This window comes from Eleutherodactylus coqui, chromosome 11 (genome assembly GCF_035609145.1).
Source record: "Eleutherodactylus coqui strain aEleCoq1 chromosome 11, aEleCoq1.hap1, whole genome shotgun sequence".
Lineage (NCBI taxonomy): Eukaryota > Metazoa > Chordata > Amphibia > Anura > Eleutherodactylidae > Eleutherodactylus > Eleutherodactylus coqui.
In genome coordinates this window covers 82,308,880-82,334,630 of record NC_089847.1, presented here as the reverse complement: position 1 = coordinate 82,334,630, position 25,751 = coordinate 82,308,880, and the positions used below count along the sequence as shown (strand labels likewise).

Sequence of the window (25,751 nt, the reverse complement as noted above, 5' to 3'; positions counted from 1 at the left end):
TATTCAAAAAGTATAGAAACAAAAAAATGTAATGGACTGCAAAACGAAAAGCTGAAAGCCACTGTAAATTCCACATCATCATCATCAAACTGTAACATTCAGGTTTTCTGTGGCTTCTGAACATCAATTAGGCCTTAAATGAATGGCTGAGCGCTGCGTCTGATTGGCCACAGCGCTCAGCCAATCAGAGGCAGTGATTTCAGGAGGCAGGGATTTTTCAATCCCCGACCACCAGAAAGACAGAAGATGACTGCCAGGGACCGGGGAGAAGAGGCGGACAGTGCTTCTAGGCGAGTTAACAATTTTTCTTTTCTGCAGCTACAGATGATTTTCGGAGTAGGGCTTATATTTCAAGCCCCTCCCCTCCTATCCCCTCCTCTTCCCCTGAAAATCATCGCTGCAGGGGTTGCCTTCATCCCATTGCTTTCAATGGGGCAGCAGTGCTGGCCCCATTGAAAGCAATGGGATGGCACTGTGGTCCTCTGCCACAGCTGTGGCAAGGGATTCTTTCATCCCCGTGGGAAGTTCCATCATCAATGAACATTGTGACAGTGCTGTCACAGTGTTCACTGATGAGGAGACTCCACTCATCCCAACGAGGACTAAGGAGTTAACAGCGGGACATTCAATAGGTGCTTCTGGTCATCAATAGAATTTCCCTGGAAAACCTTTTTTAAGGTCATTTTACACTGAATTATTATTGTTCAAACCAGCGAAAATGAATGACAATCGTTTAATGTAAACCAAAATCGTTTGCTTTTTGTCCATCTTCTGCATGGGCTCCTACGGGAGCCCATGGCAGCGGCTGCAGGTGGGAGGGAGTTTAGCAGCGTGGCTGCTAAACTCCCTCCCTCTGCTCTTCTCACCCCCTTGCAGGCTCACCTGTCCTCTCTTCCCTGCTGGCTCTCTGTAATGGGAGGGGGCGGGATGGGTGTGGAGTTAAGTGCCATCCCGCCCTGCCTCCCCCCATTGCTGGCTGTGGACAAGGGGTGGGATGTGGGTGGAGCTAAGATCCCACCCTCGCCCCTTGTCCATAGCCATCAATGGGAGGAGGCGGGACGGGACACTGCTTAGCTTTGCCCCTGTCCCACCCCCTCCCATTGCAAAGAACAAGCGGGGAGGAGAGGAGAGGTGAGCCTGCGATGGGGAGGGAGGGAAAAGGGGCGATGGCATGGTAGTCTCGGCGTTAATGCGCCGGGACCCATGCCGTCTGAACGGGCGCACAAACGTTTGATTTGTGCGCCCGTTCACCAGTTTTAGCTCTCTCAACGTAGGCGTATGTCGGTCGGTCGTGAAAATGGCGGCCGATATACGCTCATGGGAAAGAGCCCAAAGTGAGAATTTAGGAGGGAACCTGTTTAATTCAATTCTCAGACATTTATTGTGCATTTATCTTTGCTGTCTGGTATCCTTAGGCCACGACCCACAGAACTCCCCAAGGCCTTCAGAAAGTGGGCAGTCTTTTGCGTCACGTAAAAAGGGAGACAGCAATAAGTGGTCAAAATTAGTCATTATGGATGACCAGAATCACTTGTGTGTGGCCAGCTATAGTGCAACTATAGTCTTCCAGCAGTGAGCACCTTGTATACGTGCGGTCTGTGACCGTAACATGGTCACTTCTCTTCTCTATGAAAACAGCACTTTTTTTTATTATGGCAGATTTTTAGCAACTTCTGTATCACTACAATCAATCTCCACGGTGTCCTTCCCAACACCGATGTCCTTGGTTGTAAAAGCCAGAAAGTAGTGACGCTTCTTTAGGAGGTCTCGCCCTACTGATACGTTAAGACCCCGTATTTGTGATAATGTAGCGCTTTTCATTGTCTGATAACCACAACTGTTATCGGAGCAGACAGGAAGAGGCTGTATATATTATATGGGGTTAATACATCCGCTGCTTTCCACTAGAAGAGCTACTGCTGACAGATCTGTGTCACCATTTCCTTCTGTTTATACCTCTCTATACAAGATCACATCCTGACTCCAAAAAGTGCTTCATTGTGATCATTCTGACCTGACCGAGCTATCCGCAGCACTGAGGCTGTAACTCTGCCGAAAAAGGGCAGCAGCTTGCATTTCACAGGTTATTATAGTTCTATTCAATTGAATGAGGTTAGAAGGAGCTTCTGCATTAACCCCTTCAGGACCACAGATTTTTTTTTTTCTTTTTGTTTTTCCGTCCCTGCCTTCCAACAGCCATAACTTTTACATTTTTCCATTGACATAACAGGGATTGCTTTTTTTGTGAGAAAAGTTATATTTTTTTAATAGTACTATTTGATGTACCATATAATGTATGGAAAAACCTTAAAAAAAATTGAAGTGGAGAAGAATTAAAAAATAATGCAATTGTGACATTTTTGTGTGTGTGTGTGAGTGGAGATGAGGTTGTTTTTACTGTGTTCACAATGCAGTAAAAGGGGCATAGTTTTTTTTTTTCTTTTGGTCACTACGATTATAGTGATACCAAAGTTATATAGTTTTTTTTTTAGGGTTTTCTATTTTTAAAAAGTAAAAACTTTTCTTAAAACAAAAGTTACTTTCCATTGCAATATGCCGAGACCTGTAACTTTTAATTTTTCTCAGCGATTGGGCTGTGTGAAGGCTTGTTTTTTGCAAGGTGAGCTGTAGTTGATTTATTACCATTTTGGAAAACATGTCTTTTTGATCAATTTTTATTCAAATTTTTGGGGGACAAGGATACCAAAAAAATATTGCAATTCTGGCATTTAGTTACGGCCTTCATCATTTGGGATAAATATTGTGATATTTTAATTATTTGGAATTTTACAAACATGGTGATAACACTTTTTTTTGTTTTTTTAATGGTTTAGATTTTTTATGGGGAAAACTTAAAAAAAAAATTTTTTAAAAAACTTAATTATTTAATTATTTTTATTGTATGAAGAACAAAAAACAAAACAAAGTTTAATAAATCTTTTTTTTCTTTACACCTTCATTTAGCCCCGACAGGGGGGCTTGAACTTGCGATCATTTGATGTTATAGCAGTACATAGTGATTTTGATGTGATCTATCAACCTGTCCTAAGGGCATCTAAGCATGGCAGTGCTGAGAACGTTGGATGCTAGCCCATCGGCACCCTCGATCGTGTTGCAGGGGTGTTGCCAATGTGGCGTGAAAATGGTTTCCCCCTCTCACTGCCTGTTAAGACATGCAGTCAGCTTTGATGGCGGCATCTAAAAAGTTAACTGCTGTAATCAGAGCAAACTCTGATTGCAGAAGTTACCGGTGGCTGTAAGCTGACAAAAACAGCTGATGGCCGCCATGTATACAGCGGACTCGGCTCCTGAGCCCGCTCCATACATTTTTCACGACTGCCCGACATAAATTTACATTAGGACGTCGTGATGTGGTTAAAGAAGCAGAACGTGGTTTCATCTATAGACCCCCCCCCCCCCAGATGATCCAGTGCATCAGTCAGTGCTATAGACCAATGTGGCTGAGCAGCAAAAGAAAAAAAACATAAAAATTCACTTTGCTGCCTCACCTGGCCGTATAGCCGACACTGGTAGGATTCTGTGACCAACAAACTTTCCACCTTCCTCAAAGACCGCAATACGAAGAGAGGCAAGGGTTGGTAGCACCACCTAGAGGAATAACAGGTTGAGAACATCAGAAACACAAGGTATGGTAAAGTAGTACAATCTTAGGCTGTATTCACATCTGTGCCTCCTCATGTATTAAACGGACGGTGCTTCGGGGAAAACTGTACTAAGCCTAGCATTGGAAGTGCCGGGCTTAGTAAAATTCCCCCCATTGTTGTTGGCAGCACATCTCCGGGGGATGTGCTACCGACAATAATGAAAGTGAATGGGGGCCGAATGATCGTATGAATGATAGTTTGCCCCACATACAGTTTGCATTGGCCCATGTAAAGTCCCTGTAAATGACAGTGAATATCACTGAAGATCAGCGTTCATCATGTGGTTGAAATTGAACAGAGTAAATAGACCAATAGAAGAGGCGACAAAGGGGATTCTAACTGAAGTGGAGATATAATCAAACTACTAACAACCACTTGACTGTCCATGCGTGAGTTACATGCTCCGCCCCTGATCACATGACGGTGATGTCATCAAAGGTCCTTCATCCCAAGTCAGTGAGTTACATGCTCTTCCCCTGATCACATGACTGTGATGTCATCACGGGTCCTATTCCATAGCAACTGAGGCCGCGGAAGTTTGTAGGGTATGCATAACCCACTCACACGGGATGACCTCCGGATGAAGGACCCATGATGACGTCACCGTTATGTGATATGGGGCAGAGCATATAACTTACTCACTTCAGATGATCAGGGGCGGAGCAAGACTGAGTAAGTTATATACTCCGCCCCTGATCACATGATGGTGACGTAATCAAAGGTCATTTATCCCAAGTGAGTGAGTTACAAGCTCCACACCCCGATCACATGATGGTGATATCATCAAAGGTCCTGTAAGCACGCAGCTGCTATCCAGCTAGGTGTGCGTCAGTATTCCATAGCCACAGAGGCCAAGGGTAGGGGATGGAATACAAATGAACACCTACAGCAGCCGTGTGCTTACAGGACCTGTTATGATGTCACAGTCATGTGATCAGTCACTTGTGTGGGAGAAGTCTGGGGGTCACATGACCAGTGGGTGATCAGTGTGTGCAGGACTCTGCTGTGCTGCTTATCATCCCTGTTGTATGAAGAATGTATGTAGCAAAGCTGTATGTGCATGACATGCATGTAGCAGAGCTATGTGTGTGACTTGCATGTAGCAGAGCTGTGTGTGTGTGTGACGTGCATGTAGCAGAACTGTATGGCGCATTGTGCAACAAGGAACACTGGTACTATAAAAACTCCTAATAATTACTAGTCATACCTTATGGAATATAAAGGGTTCCTCATCCCACACAGGGTTGAAAGAGTTTCCTTGGGAAGTTTTAGTCCTAAACTTCCTTTTCGTGTCAACAGGCAAACCAAACATATCAACCTCTACGTATATTCCAACACGTTTATCAGACAGGAACTGCCCAGAAATAATCTGGCAAGAAAAAATATAGAAGAGAAAAAAATGCAGTCAGGGATGTAATAGTACAAGCAGCCCAGGAGGAGCACCCATCACTCCTCTTACCTTAATTTTCACTGTATTAGCTACAATCCCATCAACTATATTTTCTGTGAAGGGATCAAACGGCTTGTCTGTTCTGCGCATAAATTCAGGCTTGAGGAGGTAACCACAGCGTCTGTTATATTCAAATATCCCCATGTTCAGCTGCATAGGAAGGTCTGCAAAGGCCAGAGACTGAATATTAATGTTTAGTGATACCAGGAGCCATGCACTGTACAAGAGGGGGCAGCAGGAATGTCCTGGGGCAGAACAGGGTCTCATCCAGCACAGAGAAACCTCCTCAGTTGTGGACAGATAAGCAGAATGGGAAAATACAGCAACAGGATAATGATAGTGTCGCCATCTACACATTTTGACATGAACGTCAGAGGCAAGACCACCAATGTAATGGCTTTACTGTCCTTCCTGCAGAAGTCAATGTGGCTGCAGAGACTAGACCTGTACAAGATAATTTTTCCAATGTTGCCTGATCCAGATAGAATTACGTCTATTTTGCAGTTTACGATTCCACGAACATCAGACCTTTAGAGTTCACTGATTTTTGTGGGATTCGCACAGTACCATAGTGACTACCCCACCCCCATAGTGACTGTCCTTTTTGGGTGTCAATCTTTCTGATCCCATCGTTCTACCTGAAATAGGGGACAACAGAGGTATTTGGCACCTGCTACCGTATATCTAGCTATGTCTATGCTTGCAGAGTAGGGATATGTAATATGATCCCGAAGAGCTTCAGGACCATCCAAACCCCAGCAGACTATAAAAGAACTGGGGGCAGAGGATCAGCACAGAAATGTAACCAAGCCGCTGGAGCCAGAAGCACGCAGCAATATTTCATACAGCGTTCTTCTTCTAATCTAACATTAGAACTGGCATCCGTTTGTACCCTGTAAATATGGCAGAAAACTATGTGGCATGAGAACTGTATTTAATGAATGGGACTCCGTGTTAATGCTAACGGTAACAGAACGGGAAGAGCTTTCTTTTAGTACAAACTCAGACAAAGGGCAAATTACGGCGCTTTATTTTCTTCAAGTGTTGCTAAAGTTTAGGAACTGTTCAGAGCGCATGTCTATGCACCAGAAAAAATAAAATAACCCTTTCACAACAGTTTCAAGAGCTCACAATCTTTTAATCTTTCACATTAGCTATTATGAAGGGATTAAAAAAAATAATCAACATATAGATAGCGTTGAATGGTATATACTCGAATACAAAAAATAAATGTCGCAAAGAGGCATTTTTAATCAAGACTATCGTTTTGTGTATATAACACCTATGCAGACCCACAGTATGTGTCTCCAAGGGTACACATGACAAAAAAAAACTGTATTGTCTCATCCTACAGTCATACTCGCTTCCATCTATGCCTTAAAAGGGATTATGCAGCCTTTAACCCTTTCCAATCCAATTTTGGATTAAGGGTTTCGTAAAAGGCCTTTTTTTTTTTGCTGTTATACAACGGTGCCATCTGCTGGCTAAAGCCAGTGTGTGCGCTAGAGAGGCTCCAACAGCCGAGTGGCTGGCAATAGAAGGTAAGAATACCCTGTCAGAAATTTTCTGACATTGGAAATGTACAAGCTTCAATCAGAATGCAGAAAGACATCAGACAGTGGATTGGAAAGGGTTAAAACTCATGGCCTATTCTCAGGATATTTGATTGCTGGGCGTCTGCTGCTCAGGATCCCCACTGATCAGCTGATTAAAGAGGCTGCGGCACTTGTGTGACCACTACAGCCTCTTCGCAGTTTACTCCTACTCAGAACAGCGTATTATTAATGGCGCTCACTGTGAGTTCTATGGGCTTCTCCTATTGAAGTGAATGGAACAAACCTGTAGTATTCAGAGTAACTGATAAAACTAATACGATGTTCTGAGGCTGAACATGATTGTGCTCACAGGTAAATATTAAGAGCCATGGCAGCAACTTCAATCAGCTGATTGGTGGGGATCCAGACTATGAGACATTGATGGCCAATCCTACGGCTAGCCATCAATCTTTAAAGGCTGGAAAACCCCTTCGTAGGTGCTTGCTTACACGGAGTATTTTTGATGCAGACTCTGCAGTGAAATCCATGCTTTTTAAAAACTCATCAAGTTCAATGGGAATCCAGATGACGTTTACAAGGTGCGAATTTGAAATCTGCGTTTAGAAAAAAAAATTGACATGTTCGTTCTTGATATGGATTCCACATAAAATCAGCATAGGAAATTCTGCAACATCTTCCAATGTAGCTGGCAATGACTTCTTTTTAGGCTCACAGTCGGCCTGAGATCTGCCTTTTGTATGAAGAGGCATCTCGCCTGAAGGGATCATGTTAAGAAGTGTTGGTCTTCATACATTCCCCCCTGTACAAGATTGAGCATCAGAGAGAGTAGTCTGGCAGTAAATCGGGCATATCATAAAGTGGGTGCAACTGGGAATATGTAATGGCGTCATACTGTATGTGCAGTACGGAGTGTTTCACTGGAAGCCCAACCCAGTAGTTTCCCAATATTTGTGCTCGGGACAATGATATCTCACAGGAGTGAATATTGACATTTACCTTGGTCCGTGGGGAGCTCAGAGATGTCACAGTGAAAGTGGCCACTGCCGACCTCCATGCACTTCTGAACGCGCAATAAGGACAACCTGTACTTACACGGGACGAATGCAGTGTAGGTCAGTGAAAATCTGACCTATATTACACTAGTTTTCCTGTGATTTTTAAGCTTTACTATATGATTCAGCATTAAAACACTCGATTTGCATCAATGTACATGCGGTTTTTACATGCATGTATAAAAAAAACCAAAAAACCAAAAAGAACCCTTTGGTTTCATGCGAGTTAGATATGATTTTTTCATGTTCCCATCAGAAATAATGGGCAATTCTACATAAATTATGAGCAGAAATAAGGGTTGATCTTAAACACCCTTATAAAAAAAAAGTTATTGAGAAATCAAAGCAAGGCCACATGCAAACAGGCGGGTCGGATTCCGCACCTGGAATCCGGCCCTGGCAGCAGCGGCGTCCACGCGTACCTGCTTTCATTTTCTTCTTTCTGTACTGCGGATGGTCCGCACAGCTCGCGATTAGACATGCGCAGTACAGATTTTTCTTTTTTCTTTTTAACTCCTGCTTTTCCTGCGGAATCCACAGTCAGTCAATTGCGGACAGGCCATGGGTCGGACAGCTTCTACTGATTTCAATGGAAGCCGTCTGTGCGTAACCTGCAGGAAAATGGAGCATGCTGCGATTTTTCCTCTGCGAGCGGAAACCACAATTGGTTTCCGCTCTTGTGCGTGAAGAATCCCTTTTGCATTGTATGCTATGGGTGGTATTTGCTGCGGAATCCAGAGGTGGATGCCCGCTCCAGATTCTGCAATTCAAATCCGCCTGTGTGCATTCACCCTTAGTGTTAGTAGCTGTAGTAAAAGCTATGAAACACACCCTTTTATATTGGAGTCAGCAGTAAATGCACTATGGCGTCCACAGGTGGAAGGTATGATTAGGTTTCTACTTTTCGGTCACAGTCCCACGTGGCATAGTTGGAGATATTTTTTAGAAACCCCAATGCGCTCACGGTGGAAGATAAACATGCTAAAGAGTTTCAAACTTGCAGTTTTATTTTACTAACACCTTGCTCCAAAATTTGCCACGTTTTTCACCTTCTCCGTTTTATAGTTTACAGCAGATTTTAACTGGGTCCTGCACCACGTGAATACACCCCTTGAAAGTTGGGTTGTCCATTAGGAAATCTTCAGGGAACATGTGGTACTCAGATTTGCTCTAAAACCGCATTCATACAGCCGATATTCTTGCGCGAGTTCTGTCCAAGACGGACAGAACTGGCATTTTAACTAAACCCATTCATTTGTATGGGTTCATTCACATGAGCGATTTTTGACTTTGGACTTGGAGTTTGAAAAATCGCTGCATGTCCTATTTTCGGACAAGAATTGGACATGCAATGTGCGAGGCCTCATACATCACACAGATCAGGTGTCTGTGTATTGCGAGTTGTGCCTGAGTATGTTGGGCACAACGTGCTCTCAGCCATGTGAATACAGCCTCAGACAAGTGTGTTCACACCAGGAGTATTGGGCTGGATTAAAACGCAGCAAAATTTTGCTCCATGGACTAATCCGCCACAAAATCCGCATGTCTTACATGAGGATTGTGATGTGGCTTCTTCAAGAAATTGCTGTGGATTTTCAAAGTGTGATCCCAACAGTCATATAAGATCAAAAATCTGCAAGTAAGACGTGTGGATCTGCAGGTAATGCATCCATTGTGAAAAAATGATGCCACGTGTAAACCCACCCTAAACAGACTGAAGCAGATATCTTTCGACAGGTTGAAGTGTGAAGGGGCTCATTAATGACATTTCTGTCTACATGCACGGTTATTGAAGCCGTCAGTCATATCTCATGTGGGCTGCTACGTTTCTATATACAGAACACATCGGTATTTTGAGCACCCTAAGCCTGATCTTGGCGCTTACGTTTTTCTCCGCCCGGGTGATAGTATGAGGTGTTGCCATGTATGGTTCTCTTCTATGTGTTTTAGTGAATACTGTCAATTTTAGGAGGATAAATTCCATAAATGGGCGAGGTTTGTGGTTTTGGAAGCTCCAAGTAATATCAGTTCTCCAGATTCATCCAACTTCATAGCAAAAACCAGATATCTGGCGCTTGCTTTAGAATGTTGATTGCATGGCAAGGAGGACAAGCTGGCAAGAAGATAACAGTTTACTGCAGATATGTTCTCTATAGTCCTTCTGGAGACCCTGGAAAAACGACAAGTCAAAAAGGTGGCCTGGAGGGGAGGTGAATGAAACAAAAGGATTGAGCTGCAGCAACTTTATGTGGACCCTTTATTAGAGGGGCTGTTTACTGAAGACAACCCAAGCCCATATACCCAATAAGGATGTCAGAGAGGGGGGTCCCGTTCAGAATCCATTCTGGTGGACTTAAGCAATACATGTATTAATTGGATGGCCATTCATTGCAATTACATTTCTCCCTACGGTGGGCAGGACAAGGCTAACCCCGGCAAATTCAGCAGTTTTCAGGGGCTGCAGATAGCTGATCAGCTAATCGCTGTGGTGGCTCCTAACTAAAAGCGTCTGTCTCTGGTGGGACAATTACTGTAACCCTTTCCATACCAATTTTGGATTCAGGGTTTCCTAAAAGGCTCTCTCTTTTTGCTGTTATACAACAGTGCCATCTGCTGGCTAAAGCCAGTGTGTGTGCGCCAGAGAGGCTCCGACAGCGGAGTGGCTGGTAATAGGCGGTAAGAATACCCTATCAGACGTGTTCTGACTTTGGAGCTGTACAAGCTTCAATCAGAATGTAGGAAGACATCAGACAGTGGATTGGAAAGGGTTAAAGACGACTTGTGTATTGTCTACTCAGTATTTTTACTTCTCTGGAGCAGCGGTTCTGTGTTGTGCTGCTCCTCTGTTATTCCTTCCAGAGCAGGAAGGGTGAGATCCTACATATGGTGACAATTACTGCTGACAGTATCAGACCGTTGAAGTTAAAAAAAAAATGGTACCGTATTATCCAGTAGAACAAAAGTTATCTGTGAGCGCAATTTGGATATCGACACCATTGTTTTGGTGTTGCAAGGAAGAAAGTCACTGCAGCAAGTTAGTTCAGTCCACATTACATACAAGCGCCAATAATCCTATATATTCAGATATGCTTACTGAGTCTAAAGCTCAAGAAATCCACCTCCACTGAAAAAAACTAGATATTCTATTAAAGGGGTATTTCGGAGACAAAACGTCCATCTAAATAATCAAATTGAACTCCAGTACCTTTTTTCTGCTGACCCGCGCCACCGCCGCTTTCCAGTCAATTTCAGATTTGTTATTTAAAATAGCTGTCGGGAGAGCAAAAACTGCATCTCCCACAATACCACCATTGCCAGTTACTGTACAAACTGCGTAGTTATTACAGAATTTGATGGCACTGAGTATGTCTGACCAGTAAGACAGCGGAACATACAGGATGTAACCATTGTATACCAATGGACTAAGTAAAATTATATGTTATCGCCTTATGAAAAATGTAACTTTCACTTGGAATTGCCGGAACATAGCTTTGAATCAAATACATGTAACAGAAGAAATCAGAACTTACCCAATGTCTGAAAGTTTAACGCCACCATCTGACATCCTGCATTCCAGAAAACCTGGGGCATGTAATTCGAGGAATCTACCCTTGTTCCTTTAGGGTAAATTCGACTCAGCTGCTTCTTGTTATATCTGAGAGCAAGAGGAGTGAAGGGAAAATAGGTAGAAAGAGAAAGAAAAGGTAAATAGTAGAAGAGCTTCAGACAGACATGGACCAGGGGAATGGTATGTTATGAGGAAACCTCTACAGAAATACCAGGAGATAAACTAGGAAAGGAGAGAAGAACTAACGGAGAGGAGCAGCGGAAATATACACTGATCAACAAGGGCTGAGCATGCTTTACAAGAGTGGAGATAGATATTTCAATCCCTTAAGAACCAGAAACTTTTAGGGATTTTACCCACGTGGTGGGTAGACGTGAAAAAAAAAGATTTTTTAAATTTACAGTTGTTTATTTTTAAAAATAAAATGACGATGTGTCATTTTTTTTATTATATAATTTTTTAAAATTTATTTGTAACTATTTTTTTCTTTTAACATCTATGTCCCCCATGACAACATGCAAGATATTTGTCAATTTTTTGTTTTTAAATTTCACACTTTTCCACTCTAACTGGGGCATCCATAGGAGCCCAAGTTACAGTACTCACTAACAGAGCTGATCTGGGTCTGCTAGGATCCTGCAGCTCTGCCATGGCAGGGGGCACCCGGTGGTTAAGTGATTCTCGGGTCGAATAGCGGAAGTGGCACTTCTGCTTTCTCTATTCACTACAAAGCACTCATTAAGCGTTATGTAGTCTGCAGGAGAAAAGGCAGAAGTGATTAAAAACTCCTTTTGCCTTCTCCTCTGGGTCTTCAGCTGTGACTAACATTGCAGGAGCAGAAGCTTTAATCCCACACCATATTTTTACTATTGGCTGGGATTAAAGCCCAGGACCAAGCTCCATACATTTATGGTGCTTGGACTTTATCGAGTTAATATTACGCTGTTGGTCCCATCAGCTCACATAAGTTAAGCATAAGATATTTTCTGCATTGCTTTCAAAACCGTGAAATCAATGCATGTCTATTATAGGAGCCACACTATTAACTGCTCGTTTTCCAGGTGGCTCAAACAATACGATGTAATTCGCCGTTTCACCAGCATCTAGTAAATCTACTGTAGGTCTAGGAGTACGACTTGTCAAATACGTCCTCAGACAAGAATCTCCCACAAGCAGTGCTTCTACATTGAAAAATGAACCAATTTTGCTAACATGCTTCATTAAGCATCTCCTGTTTCATGTCGATGGCACCTCTGCATCTCCAGGGAAAAAGAAACGCTCTCCGTGTAGCGAGCCTGCTGTTACACCCCCTCAACTTCATCTGTCCTCTACTTCTTGCTAATCTACCGAAAATATCTTAGCAAGTTGGGGACAAACAGAAGGAGTATGACTGCAGGAGCAGACAGACTACACAAGGTTTGTTTATAGTCTGTCACCATGGAAACGCAAAGGTCTGCCAAGTAGCTGCAGGTACAAAATGGTACTGGACCTTTAATGAAGAGTATTTGTAAACTTGTTTCAGGTTTTCATTTTAGATGCACTGGAGCAAGAAAAAGTAACCTACATACATTATAGTATGGGCTATACGTTCACACACCAACCACCTTCTTATATTTGTTTTTAAGGTGCAATTTGCCTTTAAGAAAACACTGTAAGGATACTCAACAAACTCCATGGGAGATTTAGTGAGCTGCTCCAGTGCCTTAGTCTCAACAAAGGAAGACATTTCATAATATTTATTCCGCTCTGGTAGAGAATGAAAGGACAGAGCGAGAACAAAGGAAGGTAAGGAATGCAGTAGATGGAATGAGAAGATGGTGTAAAGGGTGACAATATACAGGTTATTAGAAGGATAAAAGAATAGCCAAAAAACAGCAATTGACAAAAAGAAAAAAGAAAAAAACAAACAAAACAACAATCAGCATAGCTACATAAAAAGCATTTGCTGCACATGCCTCCTCTAGCTGTCCTACCAGATACTTGTAAACCCTCCTAACTGGACCGCACAAGAGGATGTTAAGGCTGATTTACACGCAACAATTATCGTTTAACATTCATCCAAATGACGGCTTTTGAGCGATATCCGTTGTGTGTAAATGTGTGCCCATCGTGCACTTACTGTGCACTCTTCGTTCATCACTGACTTCACCTCAGCATGAAATCCGTCATCCCTGATAAGAGGGACGGCATGCTGTGTTCTGCGTGGGCAGCGTTGATAGCATTGTATGCAGCAGTCAGCCCCTGGCAGAATAAAAGTGACGTATTTAGAGAACAGACCGACCACTCGCTGTTCTTTAAATACATGCAAATTAGGCTAGTTAGCTACTAATGGGCTATTAGTACCTAATGCAAAATGATCGCTCAAAGCTGATGAATCTTGAGCGATCATTTCTGCGTGTAAATGGGCCTTTACTCCTGAAAAATTAAGCCTTTTAGATGTGTAATCAAAGCCTTTTATATGTTTATTAGCTGGCTACATAGATTGTTTTCCTACTGACCAAATTGAAGAGTTAATGCCTTCCCACTACAGTCCTTTTTTTTTCCATCTTCATTTCCCCATCCCCACTTTTAAAAAAATCATCACTTTTTTATTTCTCTGACGACGTAGCTACATGAAGGCTTGTTTTTTTGCGGAACAAGCTGTATTTTGTTCTACAGTACCATTTTGTGTACCATGTAATGTATGGGAATACTTTTAAACATATCTAAATGGGGTGGGAAAAAAAAACAACTTTGCCATTTTTAGAGGTTGTGTTTTTACAGTTTTCACATTGTGGAAAAAGGACACATTATTTTATTTACATAGTTTTTATTTCATGTTGTACTACGTAAAAAAATTGCTTTAGATTGCCATTGCCCCCCCCCCCATAACTTCTTTATTTATCTGTTGAAGAGTCGCTGTGGGAACCTGTTTTTTTGCGATATGAGCTGTAGTTTTAAATGAAAAAATTTTGCGGTATGCAGAAGTTTTTATTCACTTTTCATTATTCACTTTTTTTTCTTGGAGACAGGATGACCAAAAAAAAAAAGCAATTCTGCAATTTCATTTTTTTTTCTCCTGAAGGCGTTCATTGTGCAGAATAATGTCCTTTTTAAAAAATAATAAATTGGACTTTTAACCCCTTAATGACACATGACATACAATTACATCCTGTGTGTTTAGGGTTTGTATGGAGGGGGATCAGCTGCAATCAGCATGAGCGCTGAATACGGTTGTTAACCCTTTAAATGTTGCCATCAATTCTAACAGCGGCATTTAAATGCCCCGATTGGAGTTTGGTGATGATATTGCGAGGGGTTTACATGGCAGCTGGGGGCCTTTTAAAATTCCCCAGGGTTGCCACTGCAAAGTGCCTATCAAGCCATGCCTATGACTTAATAAGATTGCCTATCAGATCGCAGTATAGTGTAATACTATGGTATTAAATCATACTGCAGGAACAATCAAGCAATCACAAGTTCAGTCCCTTACGGGGATTAAAAAAAAGGACTAATAATAAAAATAAAAAACACTATTCATCTTATTTTTACTTATGTTTTTTAAATCCCCATAGGGGGCTTGATTGTCAGATCACCTGTACAATATACTGAATTACTTCTGTTTTGCAGTATATTGTAGATTTACTGGCATTCTACTAAGCCCTGGCACAAGCAGGCCTTAATAAGCTATAATCCATGGTAGGTTCATAAGGCCCCAGGCTGCCATGCTAATTGAACAGCAGTCCTCGATCTTGTTGTGGACAAGCCATTCAAATAACAGGAACCAACAGCAGTAACGAAAGGGTTAGCAGCTGGGAATGTATGGAGCAGGGTCAGTTCCCAAGTCCACTCCATACAATGACACTTGAACATATACCATACTCATTGGGAAGGGCTTAAAGGTGTTGTCCCTTTTGAACAATCAATTTTTGTTAAAAGGGACCCACAACAATGAGCTAGTTGCAGAGTAAACTCTGCAGGAACCTGGGGGCAAGAGCTTCGTTCCCCTGCGGCGCCAGACAGGAGAAGTGAAGCATCGCACAATGTACACTGAAATCTATGTAATGCAGGGGAGATGATTTGTAGCAACTCTTCACTCGGGCTAATGTATGAAGGTCCTGAAACAGGGATGTGCCTCGATTAAATAAGAATTCCCTAATAAGGTATTTCAAAATGTGTTTCCTAAGCCAGACAGCCCATTTAGAGTTTGCAGTGACACAATAGTAAATCCCCTAGAAACCAATACAGCAGACTGTTCTTGTAATTTCAATGAACACAGCAAAGAAACATTATAAACAGAATTCCTCTAAATACTGCTTTGTTTGAGGGCGGAAAACAGAAATGCGTCATATTAAATTATCGTAATCAGCCGTGTCTATTTTTACTATTTTGAGGTTTCTAAAAATGAGTAAAATTAAAATCACCCGACACCCAAATTTGTCAGACAGCAGAAAGTGCATAACAGAAAGAAAAACCTATTCTCCTACCCAATGTGCCACTTCTCCAATGCTGCCGAACCGGCCCTGAAAGTTCCTGCAGCGATGACATCACGTTCATCATTCGAGTGAACACTGCAGCTAATCCCCTGCCATCCGTGAGTACTGACGCAAGTGACTGGATGCAGCAGTCAAGTGAAGGAGCTCCCAGGACCGCAGGGGCAGCGCTGGATATTTAAAAAACAAGCCACGCTTTTTTTCTCTTTCTTTTATACAGTTGTCTGCTGTTTGGAATTAAAAAAAAAATCTTGGACATCTCCTTCACCCCTTAAGGACATGACCTATTTTGGCCATAAGGATGCAATGATTTTTGAAGGGCTTTCATCCCCACTTTTCAAAAGTCATAACAATTATTTTTCAGTCAACATGGCCGTCCGTATGAGGGCTTGTTTTTTGAATGTTTTTTGAATGGTAAACTGTAGTTTTTATTGGTACCATTTTTGGGTACATAGAATGTATTTTAAAACTTTTTCAAACTTTTTTGGAGGGCAGGGAGAGAAAACACAAATTCTGCAATTTTTTTTACAGTGTTCATCATGCAGCATAAATGTCATGATGAATATTTTCTGCACGCTTGTACAATTACAGCTATGTCATATTAGTATTTTTTCCACTTTTGCACAATAAATCTCTTTTTTTTACATTATCCCTTAACTTTTTTAGTTTTCCAAGGACAGAGCTACATGAGGGCTTGTCTTTTGTATGCCAAGCAGTAGTTTTTATCGGTACAATTTTGGGGAACATACGTTTTTTAAAAATCACTTTTATTGTGTTTTTTTGGGAGGCAAAATAAACAAAATAAGAATTTTGTCTTCAATTTTTAGGCATTTATTCTTAGGATAAATAGTGTATTCAATTTATTGTACAGGTTTTTATGGATACGATGACACCAAATATGAGGTTTTTCCCCCACTTTTTTATATATTTATTTTTTACACTTTTTATGCTTCTGTCCAGTTGCCATGGAAACCCATCGGAGGGCGATGACTCCACAGAGGGAGCGTGCTCCTTCTCTGAACTCCTTTACATGCCACAACGTACATTTATCGTGGCATGTGAGGAGTTAAGTGTGGGGATCGGTGTTCTCATCGAACCCCGCTGCTGCAACATTAGGCCAGCTATCAGTCACAGCTGGCTCCCGCTGTGGGATAGAGCGGGTTCATTTTTGAGCTCACAACATCCACAAGACGTTTATTTTATGTCCTGTTGCGTTAACTACCACCCTGCCAGGACGTAAACTTACGTCCTGTGGTGTTAAGAGGTTAATCATCTCATGAAAGATTCGTTTCCCTCAATCAGATGAGCTTTTCTGCTGAGTTTGGTTTTCTTCATTATAGGAAGACTCCATGCAGAACTGATAGACTGCGTTATGTCTAGTGTAAGAACTAAGGGGACCAAGCATGACATAAGGACTCTGGTGTTCTCTGAATGCTTCTCTCATGCTTCATCCCCTCAGGTCTATCCGTTCTGGTTGGAGTGCTGATGGGGATAATAGTTTCGTGGAGCCCATACGTGACTTAATCACTAGGACCTTCCATTGCAATATTTACTGTGTGTGTACATGCGCGCACACACACTAGCAGACGAAATTGATCTTTGGTTCCCTTTCACCATTTTCCATCTGAGACGCCCACCACCCAATATCTCAGCTCCATCAATATAGGCTACTCACTGTTGGCCACATCAAATGACTTGAACTTCACAGGTTCCACATAGTTGACAAGGTTGGACATTTCTTCTGTGGCACTGACTTCACTACTTGCTGTGCCCTGGAGAAGGAGGAAAAAGGTCAAATATTAACCATACAAGCTAATAAAGTGGAGATCAGTCAAGTAAAGTGTTTTGGTCACTACACTAGCCTCATCAGACTTTTTTGGGTCAGTAGGTTCTTCATCTTCCTCCTCTTCACTATAAGCATCACGGTCTAAAGAACATAAAAGAATGTATAATAAGGGTAAAGTACATTATATGTGAATACAGACTGACACAAGTGAACGGAATCCTACCAATCTCACCTATAGACTTGCGTGGTTCTGTACACTTAGAAATCCTCTCCTCAATTTTCTCATCACCATTGGAGAGCGTTAAGGAGACATCAGCTGAGTCGGAGGCCAGTGTACCTGCGGCCAGAGAACGAATAGTCAGGACACTGTAGTACAAACGGGGTTACCGAAGCAAATATATAGGGTGCGGTGTGCTTAAACCCATTAGCTTTTATATATGTGCAGAATTCTGTACAATAACTACTACATTCATCATTTGGTTGCAATTAACTCACAAGATACAGAGCTACAGTTCTCTGCACTCTGGTAGAAGGGGTTTAACCCTTCAGTGACCAAGCACCACAAATATATGGCGCTTGGTGCTGGGCTTTAAACCCATGCTATAGTAAATATACGTCTGTGTTTAAAGCTTCTCCTGCTACCTAGCAGGAGCAGGTCTGGATCTGGTGCTCAGCTGTCTACTGACAGCCAAATGCCTACTGTGACAGCTTGAAACGAGGAAAATTCAGTTTCTGACAGATTAACCCCTTCCATATCTTAGTCAATAGCGATCGCGGCATGGAAGCAGGTGCCGGGGAAGAGGCTTCCCATGTCACCCATGGGTAACCTATAATGCAATTGTGAGGCGCTGATTGGTTCCCATGGCACCTGCCAGATTTTTAATCCTATCAGACACTGCCTCCGGAAAGGACTAATTTGCTGAGAGCATAAGCACAGTATACTGTATTACAGAAGTAATGCAGTGTACTATGGTAGCACTCAAACAATCTCATCTTCAAGTCCACTTGAAGGGCTAAAACATAGTGTCAAAAAAAGTTCAATAAAAGTTTATTAAAATAACAAACAAATAACACTGTAAATTAAATTTCCCTCTCAAAACAAATTTTTAAAGTAAAAAAAACATATAATATGTATTGCCATACTCATAACATTAAAATATTTCGTTATTTATCCCATGCAGTGAATTATGTAAAAAAATTAAAAAAAAAAAAAGTCAGAATTGTTATTTTTTGTCCATTTGCCTTGCATTGCAATGAAAAGCAAATCGAAAAGTCGCATGCACCACAGAATGGTATCAATGAAAAGTACAACACTTCCTGCAAAAAACAAGGGCTGACAGATTAAAAATGTAAGTTATGGGTCTTAGAATGCGGTGATGTGAATGCAAATTTTTATTTCCATAAAAGTTTATCTTATGACGCATATTGAACACCATTTAAAAAAAAAATATCACTAAACTATTCTAGAGTTGCTGTTTTTCGCTACTCCTACCTCCTAAAAATCGGAATAAGAAAATAAAAAAAAGACGCAAACGTTCATTTTAGCCCAAAATGGTACTAATAAAAAGCTACGGGTTGTCTCACAAAAAATGTCTTTATACAGCCATTTCAAATAAAGTGTACCTGCACTTTCCGAAATCTTTTGACAGGTCATAGAGACACATCAGAAGTATTTAACAGTGGGGGTCTCACTGCTGAGACCCCCCCTGATTGTTCGAATAAGGCCTCTGCAGGGTCCCCCTGCATGCTGTCTCCTCCCTGCTATGTTCGCTTATTTATGGCTGCTTCCGGCAGCTGAAGAGGTCTCATAAAGGTGTACAGGAGGCTTCATTTTAGCGATCAGTGGGGGTCTCAGCAGCAGGACCAGAACTGATCAATACGTTTGATATGTCTCCATGGTTGGATTTTATATGCTGTTTTTTTTCTTCTTATTTACCCCAAAAGAAAATCTGACACCTCCCAAGCATTTTTAGCCAACAGCAGCACTGCGCCAATCACACAGAAGTTCAGTTTTATACCTGTAGCAGGCGACTCACACACAGAGGAGCAATCGCTGTATGTGTTGGATACTTGTTCACTGACTCTTCTTTTCACACTGCCCTCTGATCCTTTCCCCCCTACTCGGTGCCTTTTCTTGTTCTTGACTAGGATCTTACCCAAGAGTTCTTGGGGACTTGGAAGAGTCACACCTGGCTGAAGCTAAAGAAAAGTATACATACTGTACATGAGACGAAAGAAGAGATGAAGACTGCAATACATAGATGTACACATGGTCAGAGAGGCAGACCTTGAAGAAGGGACTTCTTATTTGCATAGTGCCAACTTATTCCGCAGCGCTTTCAGGTAATTTATTTATTACTCCCCACCAAGTAACTCTCCACTCATTTTACCGACCTCGGAAAGATGGAATTCTGAGTCAACCTTGAGCCAGCTACCTGAACCTTGCGGGGATTGAACCTACAACCTTGAGCTTAGCATTGCTTTAACACTCTGCGCCACACGAACCAAGAGCCCATAATGATGCTGGCGATACACCAAGCAATCCTGCTGCTCAGATCAGGAATCAAGTGATTGTCCAATTTAACAACACATGTAGGACAGGGAGGATAGCTTTGGGCTGTTCAGCATTCTACATGGTTAAACCAGATATAACTAAAGTGCTGATACATGCTACCAGCAACATCTATTCACGCTCTACTAAAATACCTCTGATACGGATACCATTCAGACTTTACGTTACTGCCTTACAACAATGTAAGTAATATTTGTTTTTACCCTCTTGCTCTGTAAATTGCCCCAAAGTACAATTTGACTTTTGACAAGTGCAATAGGCAAAAGAATGAAGGATATGAGAAAAGAGTGCAATTATGGACTATTATAGAAATAATGCAGGTTTCACACAAGCATATTGCTCATACATTTATGGCCTGGCCCTGCCGACAGGGATCTACTAACTCGAAATCACAGCATCATATGACTCCGATTCTGCGGTCGGACCGGGATAATGTCAGTATTATAAGCACATACATGCGCCCATAATAAGCTCGTGTGGAGCCGGCCTAATTAAGATGTGCAGTTTGAGGATGTTGCATTATGTGAAGAGGCATAATATATCTCCTTACTGGATATTTCTCCAGTGGTTCTATTAGGAGAGCATCTCCAAAGATGTTCCTACAATATTCAGCCATTTTCGCTTGTTGCTTTGCTCTACAAACAAACAAAAGAGGTAATGTTATTGGTTGTAGAAATGAAAAGGGGAAGAAGAAAGGCTGAGTACAGAAACCAAAAATAAAAACTGGTATAAAGTATTAAGGTTTAATAACGCAGTATATTCACTATAAATCATTAGCTCCCACCAACTATACCAGCCACGGTACTGGAATTGATATTTGGGCATCAAGACCTTTTCCTATGCTGCATGCATTTGACTAACATCTTGCAAGATCAATATGCAGGGCTCCAGATGGTGAGCAAAATGGTCATCAATGAACTCAATATTTTACAAATGTCTTGTCGCCATTTGTGACTGGCCTGCTATTGCCCCCTGTGGCTGTTTACTATGCCACCGGGAGAAGAAAAATGGGGATGTCATAAGCTTCCTTTGCTGGTGTTGTTACTGCACATAATATGCAGTGCAAATGCTCACAAGTATTTAACTTTGGTGACTACAAACTTCCTTTGGATCCTAAATTTTTCAGCTTAGTAGCGATTAGCTTCTAGGTATTTTTTTTTAGTCTGGAGCTCTGGTAAATTAGTGGTAATTTGCATACAGCACTAACGAAGCCTGAAAGGTGCAATAATGTTGTTCCACTGTGACTGACCGTCTTTAGATATCGCACACACCAGATTTGTTAAAGAACTTTCTGCAACTGTCTCATTCATCTGAATGGGGCTTGCAGAAAACCATGTCCATGGGGCAACAAACAACCCCATTCAGACGTACAGAACAGATTTTCAGTTGCAGAAGTATGCCACATGTGAACCCACACTTATAGTGTTGAGGATTAGTAATCCCTCAGAGCTTTCCTTCACTGTTTACATCTAAGAAGATTAGCATTACAAACTGCAGCCAATTGTCTACAATGTGGGAAATGGTCCAGAGCTTCTACCTATGAGCTTGAGTCAGAGTGGGCCATGCTTCATTAAAAAAAAAAAAAAATAAATAAATAAAATCTAACAGGGAGAAGCGAGGCCTAAAGAGATGCTGAAATTAGAAAGTCCACTTACGAATCAACATGGTTCTCAAATGACAAAATAACTGGGAATGGGGAGGTTTTGAAGGCACTTTCTGCAATTGCTTCAATTACTTCCTGTAATAACATAAGACCATAATAAAACATACAGAATTCAGGTACAATAAGGAAAAACTGCTGCGGTTATTTGTGGCACCTTAAATGGTATCTCAGTGGTCATAGTGAAACCATGAGTAATAAAAGGCTCTTCATCTTGGGGACGTCCCTTCCAACAGTCCAATTCAATACAGCGACACCCTGTGAGCAGCGCCTGTCGGTACATCTCCACGGAGGAGTTCCCAGTCAGCTGCCCAGCTGCATATTGGGGACAGGACACACACAAAAAAGAATAATTATAGGATACGCGTTTCACAAATTACCATAGCCAATTATAGCACAATGAACTCCTTTATTGCTCATTGTGGACAACAACAATTATGGGCATAAATTACAAAATAATTACCCATTTTCTACACTTAAACATACAAAATCGGTCCAGCTCACCAGTATACAAAGCAGATGCACAGAGTTACTAGTAGCAGATGCTAGAATATGTAAAGAATCCAGCATGCCGAGATTAGGGACCATAATGACCTCAAATGGGTAAGCGGTAGGACCTGTATTCAATTTATCCAGTTTAAAAGTGACCCTCCAGGCCTGGACAAACAAAAATGGCCGCATCCACTTCTCTCACTACCTGATGCACACTGTGTATTAGAATTCATCATTAGTCTAAGACACTAAGCCTGCTTTGATTAACCAGTGATGCCTATGTGAGCAGTGCTGTTCAGTTAGAGCAGCATGTGGCGCCTTAGAGTACCAATACATACTATGCACAGTGTCCATCAGGTAGTCAGAGAAGTGGTTCGGCCATCTTTGTTTGTCCAGGAGCGGGGAATCACTTTAATTTTTCATTATTTTAATCATATGCTGGATTCTTTCTACTGTTACACCGATTGACTAACATCTTATGTACTTCATTCTTACTTAAAGGGGTTGTCGCAGCAAATGGCCCGGTTTGTGCAGCCTGTGGAAACCTGTTCTAGAATGAGTCTATAGACCAAGGGGCGTGGCCTAATGACATACTTTCCGTTCATGTCGAGTTAATCATTTAGCCTAACATGACCAAACAGTGTGATCTTAGGTTCCCCAGCCCCACCCCATTTCCCCTCCAAAGTTGCATGGCGGACTCTATTTTGTTGCATTACCGGCAAACCCTTTTAAGTTATCTTTATGGATAGTTGGTATTGCCTTGTTCACAACAAACATAAAATCAGTAGTCTAAGGCTGGGTTCACACAGGGCAGATTTGCCACGGAAATTCCGTGCGGAATTTCGCCGCGGCAAATCTGCCTGTGGCCGCTAATCTCGGGATTAGCCAGCCATGTGGACGAGATTTCTCAGAAATCTCGTCCACACGGGACGGCCAATCCACTGCGGTAAGTCAGGCTGGCGGTTTCAGAATATGCAGCATGGCTATTTATCTTTTCTTACCGCTCTGGCCGCGCTCTCCTCTATGGGAGCGCCAGCCGCCGCGGAAGAGCGAGCGGCCGGGCCGCTTCAAAGCCGCCGCGGGTTTTTCCGCGGCGGTTATCTCGCGGTTTTTGCTGCGGCCAAACCGCGGGATTTCCGGCGGGAATACACCCAGTGTGAACCCAGCCTAATAGTGTTAAAAAAAACAGTATAAGGCAACCATGTATGTGTCTATTCCGTGACCATCATACCAGTGAGGTAGGTGTTGTGAGAGGAGTTGATAAAGTAACTGGTGATGGGTTGCGTCATGTCATCACTTAGATCTAGGGCCTCTGGTGGCACAATGCTGTTCTCATCTCCACCGAGAAAGCGACTAAAGCCCTCCATAGACATCTGATCTGTAAAGAAGAAAACACTCAGAAGGCAGATTTATGGGAATGCAGAAGCCATGGCCATCACAGCCCAATTTTCATACTCACCCCTCTCTAGAAACTGTTTGTTGGACTCATATTTCTCAATGACTTGGCGCACCTGGTCCCTTTTTAGAGGTGGAAAAAGGACTTCATTGAGTCTTGGATCTCTTTGCTTTTGGTTCATGAAATCCATCAGCTGCTCAAGATTTAAGTATGGTTTCCCTTTAGCACCGCTGGGTACAAAATAACAGAGAAGTAACGAAGAGTTTATTTACATAGGCTTTAATGTTAAACAAGAAAACACGAATCCTGCATTAGGTGGAAATCATTCACTGAAACAAATAAATCCTAATTTACCTACAATGTTAGGAAGAAGGAACAGTTCTATTCACTTCTTGGAACAATGTCATATCAATGGTACAGGGGAACTTCACAGCATCTGCCAGAATCATGCTGTGGGAAGGGGTGCATTTAGGAGAACAGTAAAGTTCACTATAGGTTCCAAATTTCTGTTGAAGGATTCAATATGGATATCTAATACACATAAGGACTGCCACAGCGTCAAATGATGTCTCCCATTAGAAAAAATAAACTTTCATCTTTCACATCCTTAGAGGGGTTTTCCAACTTACATTTTTTAAATAGTTTTGAGCCCTCAGTGCCTTAAACTATATAAAAGTAATATACTCTCTGTGGCAACGAACCATCTGTTCAGTGCCATGACATTTGGCAGGTGACGTCACCGGTTTTACGGCTTGATGACATCCTATAAACTTGTCCTCCTATAGGCTGCAGAGGTCACATAAACAATCACCTGACTGCTGCAGCCCAAAGAAAACAGAAGACCAGAGCAGCAGTAGGAGAACAGTGCTGCAGCAGAGAGATGAGAACTTTTACTTTAAATATGTAATGCATTCCACCAATTTTTAATGGAAAACCCTTTTGAGATGCCCATAACCTTCAAAAGAAGTCGCCAAGTACTTGTTCAGCTGACAGATATTTCTCCTGACTCCCCAAAGCATATGAGCTCTAAATTCAGATGAGTGTTCATGTATTTTCAACGGACAGAGGGGAGTGAGCCGTTGCCAGACAGCTCTAGCAGAAGATTATCTCCATGAGGAACAAAATGATTGGCAATTAAATTCAACATGCCCAATCCATCTTTTTCCTATCATATCATCTGTAGCTAGATTCAGGAGGCCCCTCCGATTAGTCCAACCAAAATGGGCAGGTCTGGATGACTTTTCCCTATTGTGTATAGGGGCCATTAGTGTACAAGGCTCCGGAAGAAGTTTATCTTGACTCTCTATTGATTCATAGAATGGTAGAGTTGGAAGGGACGTCCAGGATCATCGGGTCCAACCCGCTGCTCAGTGCAGGATCACTAAATCACCCCAGCTTCTGTTTGAAAACTTCAATTGAAGGAGAACTCACCACCTCCTGTGGCAACCTGTTCCCCTCATTGATCACCCTCACTGTCTAACATCTAATCTGTGTCTCCTCCCTTTCAGTTCCATTCCATTGCTTCTGGTCTTTCCTTGTACAAATGAGAATATGGCTGATCCCTCTGCACTGTGACAGCCCTTCAGATATTTGTACACAGCTATTAAGTCTCTTCTCAATTTGAAATAAAATATGCATTCAGCTTAGCCCAATGGACACATTAAGAAAAGAGTGGAAGCTTCAAAGAAGTATCAGACGATAACATTTTTCTCTATTCAAACAAAAAATAAGTTAGCGGTCTGAGGTCTATCTCAACTACACATTTTTAGGTTTTCCTTCAAGAATGTACGGTAAGACACTGACCAAATAAAAAATGTATGGGATACAGCTCTAGATATCTGCCTGTAGTGGGGAATCCTGTGTACTAAAGCAAAATATCAAAGTAGATAATTCAAAATCAAGCAATTTTTGGAGATGGTAGTACAGATAAAATGGCAGTCAGTGGGGAAAAAATTCCCAGCATTTGCTTTTCTTTGATCCAATCTTATCTCATAGGTAGAGATGAGCGAACGTACTCAGTAATGCCGATTTCGCAATCGAGCACCGCGATTTTCGAGTACTTCACTACTCGGGTGAAAAGTA

The 25,751-nt window shown here is 41.9% G+C and overlaps 1 protein-coding gene across 1 annotated transcript in view; it reads right to left on the bottom strand.

The window, feature by feature from the left end:
• Positions 1–25,751, bottom strand: part of PLCB3 (phospholipase C beta 3) — a 113,287-nt gene that overhangs the window by 8,633 nt on the left and 78,903 nt on the right. Inside the window, exons 9-22 of the mRNA XM_066582824.1 lie at positions 23,733–23,899; positions 23,505–23,651; positions 21,939–22,096; positions 21,777–21,859; positions 20,672–20,756; positions 19,568–19,748; positions 17,782–17,886; positions 17,626–17,690; positions 17,439–17,535; positions 12,953–13,037; positions 11,254–11,378; positions 5,125–5,279; positions 4,873–5,034; positions 3,510–3,609 (exon numbers count right to left, since the gene is read on the bottom strand). Coding sequence (XP_066438921.1) covers positions 3,510–3,609; positions 4,873–5,034; positions 5,125–5,279; positions 11,254–11,378; positions 12,953–13,037; positions 17,439–17,535; positions 17,626–17,690; positions 17,782–17,886; positions 19,568–19,748; positions 20,672–20,756; positions 21,777–21,859; positions 21,939–22,096; positions 23,505–23,651; positions 23,733–23,899 — 1,715 coding nt within the window. The remainder of the gene's footprint in view (positions 1–3,509; positions 3,610–4,872; positions 5,035–5,124; positions 5,280–11,253; positions 11,379–12,952; positions 13,038–17,438; positions 17,536–17,625; positions 17,691–17,781; positions 17,887–19,567; positions 19,749–20,671; positions 20,757–21,776; positions 21,860–21,938; positions 22,097–23,504; positions 23,652–23,732; positions 23,900–25,751) is intronic.